We start from the raw sequence: 2,500 nt of genomic DNA, 5'->3' as shown, positions 1-2,500 counted from the left end.
CCTAATGAAATAATAAAAAAATCATTGATCCTAAATTAAAAAAAAATTCGTATAAGTCTTAAAAATTTTTCATAACTAACATAAAAATTCGAGAGAGACAGATACAAAATAAGAAAAATTTCTTGTCCCATACAAAAAAAAGGATGAAAGCGATATATATAAATAATTTAAGACGATAAAATAACTTGATATAAAATAATATAGAAATCAATATTCAAAATAAAAAGAACGCAAAGAAAAAACTCTAAAAAACAAAGTAATAAGCAAAAGATCTCATAAAAAGTGGACAAATAAAATTTCAAATCGATTACAAACATATAAAAAACATGATCTAAAATGCAAGATCCAAAAAAACCTCGTATCAACAAAGGATCCCTGAAAAAAAAGAGAAAAATAAACACAAAAAACAACCCTATTAAAAAACTGTAATATCATCGACTATGCTCATTCTTCAGTTAAGCATAAAAACTGCGACAAAGACAAGACATGCAACAAGAAATAATGAAATACTTCGAATAAAAGAACAAGAATCTAAGGTTAAAAAAACTGCAGTGTGCAATAAATGTTGAAAACATTCAGTGTTGACGGTGTCGGTGTGTTTTTAAAAATCACAAAACACTTGCTTCACTGGACATAACACAAAATGCACTCCACACTCAAATAAAAATTCTGAGAAAAATTTTTAAAAAATGTGTGTATACATATATATATATATTATAAATACAAATACATAAATATATATATATATATATATAATTTATATATATATATGTATATAAATATATATTATAAAACAAATATATAAATAAATACATATTTATAATTTATATTAATAATGTATATATATGTATAAATATATATATATATATAAAAATATATAAATAAATACATATAGCCAATACATATTAATAATTTATATATATATATATATATATATATATATATATATATATATATATATATATATATATATATATATATATATATATATATATATATATATATATATATATATATATATATATACACACACACACAAAATCCAAAAGTGTGTCACACTACATCAACATTCGCATTCATATCTGAGAAAAAATGCTTTCCATAAGATCACGGAAAAAAAAAATTATTTTTATCCTGGGAGAGAGAAAAAACTGTCTCCCGTGACAAGCATAACAATATAATAAAAAAGTAAATAAAAAGGAAAATTTGCCGAAGGTGCAGGATGTGTTTTTTACCTGTGATTCCTGTAGGATTTGTGAGAGGGGGGAGAAATATGAAGGATTCTTGTTATTAAACAGTGGAATGCAGGTATTTATCTAGGATAAAATGGTCTTAAATATACTGTTTTACTGTGAACATCAACCAAACTTCTAGTGACAAAACATATATGTTTAGTAAAGTATTTTTATACTGGAATGTAAAAAGAGGTAAAATAGGTATTTCACAAAGTAAGGACGAGAGAGAGAGAGAGAGAGAGAGAGAGAGAGAGAGAGAGAGAGAGAGAGAGAGAGAGAGAGAGAGAGAGAGAGAGAGAGAACCGTTTATTCGTAAGCCACCATAGATGGCAAATTAGACTTCTAGTCACGAAGCTCAGTGGGAACAAATACAGGCCTTTACTTCTGTCTGCTACATACGGGGACATAGACGGGAACATGGAACGCTATGCGGCGGTTTAACGACTGTTTTACGACGGGGAAAAAAACATCTAGACGGGGAAAGGAGGACGTGGAAATATACAAATATACACAAACGGGATGAATTATCTATGAAGAGGGCGGTAACAATTTCAACATGTACAATTTATTGTCCTCGTGAAAGGGTAATATACACTGAATAAATATAATTTTAAAAGACAAATTTGCCAAAGGTTCAAAGGATGACAGGATAAAAAGGTACAAAATAGGAAAGGGAGGAATAAACACAGAAGGATAATCGGAATTGAAAAGAAGTGGTAAAAACAAATGAAACTCACCTTGCGCCGTTATGAGAATGAGCAGTCCCGTGACGACCAGTGACGTCATCTTCGTAAACATCATCGACGATATCATTTTGGGAAATTTATTTCGAGACTTTTTTCACTTCTTGAAGCTTCCTTGTTTGTTTGAATCTTTCACCACACCTTCTAGAGGCATTCTTCAGTATTTCAGGGCATATTTAAAAATATAACTTTTCCTTTGTCTTTAATCTTTCTGGCTATGAATTAAATCATACTGATTACACTATTTCAGCTAAAAAGTTAACGTTATACATTTTTTTCCATGTCTAATGATAACTCATGTTTCAACTCTTTTAGCAGAATATGACTTCACTTCAGTGGATGTTCTTTCAAATGATAAATAAAACAGCAAGTTTTGCAGTGCATGAGTTCCGAGTCTTAGATTTTATCAAAATATCAAGATGATTTTTCAGAGTCTTAGATTTTATCACGATATAAAGGTGATTTTCTATACCTACAGGAGCCTTCTACGCCAGTTTCCAATTCTGTTCCATCCCCACTTGT

At 29.0% G+C, this 2,500-nt stretch overlaps 1 protein-coding gene across 1 annotated transcript in view; it reads right to left on the bottom strand.

Annotated features, from left to right (window-relative positions):
- LOC136827007 (uncharacterized) overlaps nt 1-2,500 on the bottom strand; it is a 341,112-nt gene that overhangs the window by 160,081 nt on the left and 178,531 nt on the right. The window contains 1 exon segment of the mRNA XM_067084662.1: nt 1,973-2,500. This exon segment is cut by the window's right edge and continues 353 nt beyond it. Coding sequence (XP_066940763.1) covers nt 1,973-2,021 — 49 coding nt within the window. The 5' untranslated portion in view covers nt 2,022-2,500.

Source organism: Macrobrachium rosenbergii, chromosome 41 (assembly GCF_040412425.1).
Source record: "Macrobrachium rosenbergii isolate ZJJX-2024 chromosome 41, ASM4041242v1, whole genome shotgun sequence".
NCBI classification, from domain to species: domain Eukaryota; kingdom Metazoa; phylum Arthropoda; class Malacostraca; order Decapoda; family Palaemonidae; genus Macrobrachium; species Macrobrachium rosenbergii.
The sequence above is the reverse complement of the archived record's forward strand: the minus strand, read 5'-3'. Positions and strand labels throughout refer to the sequence as shown.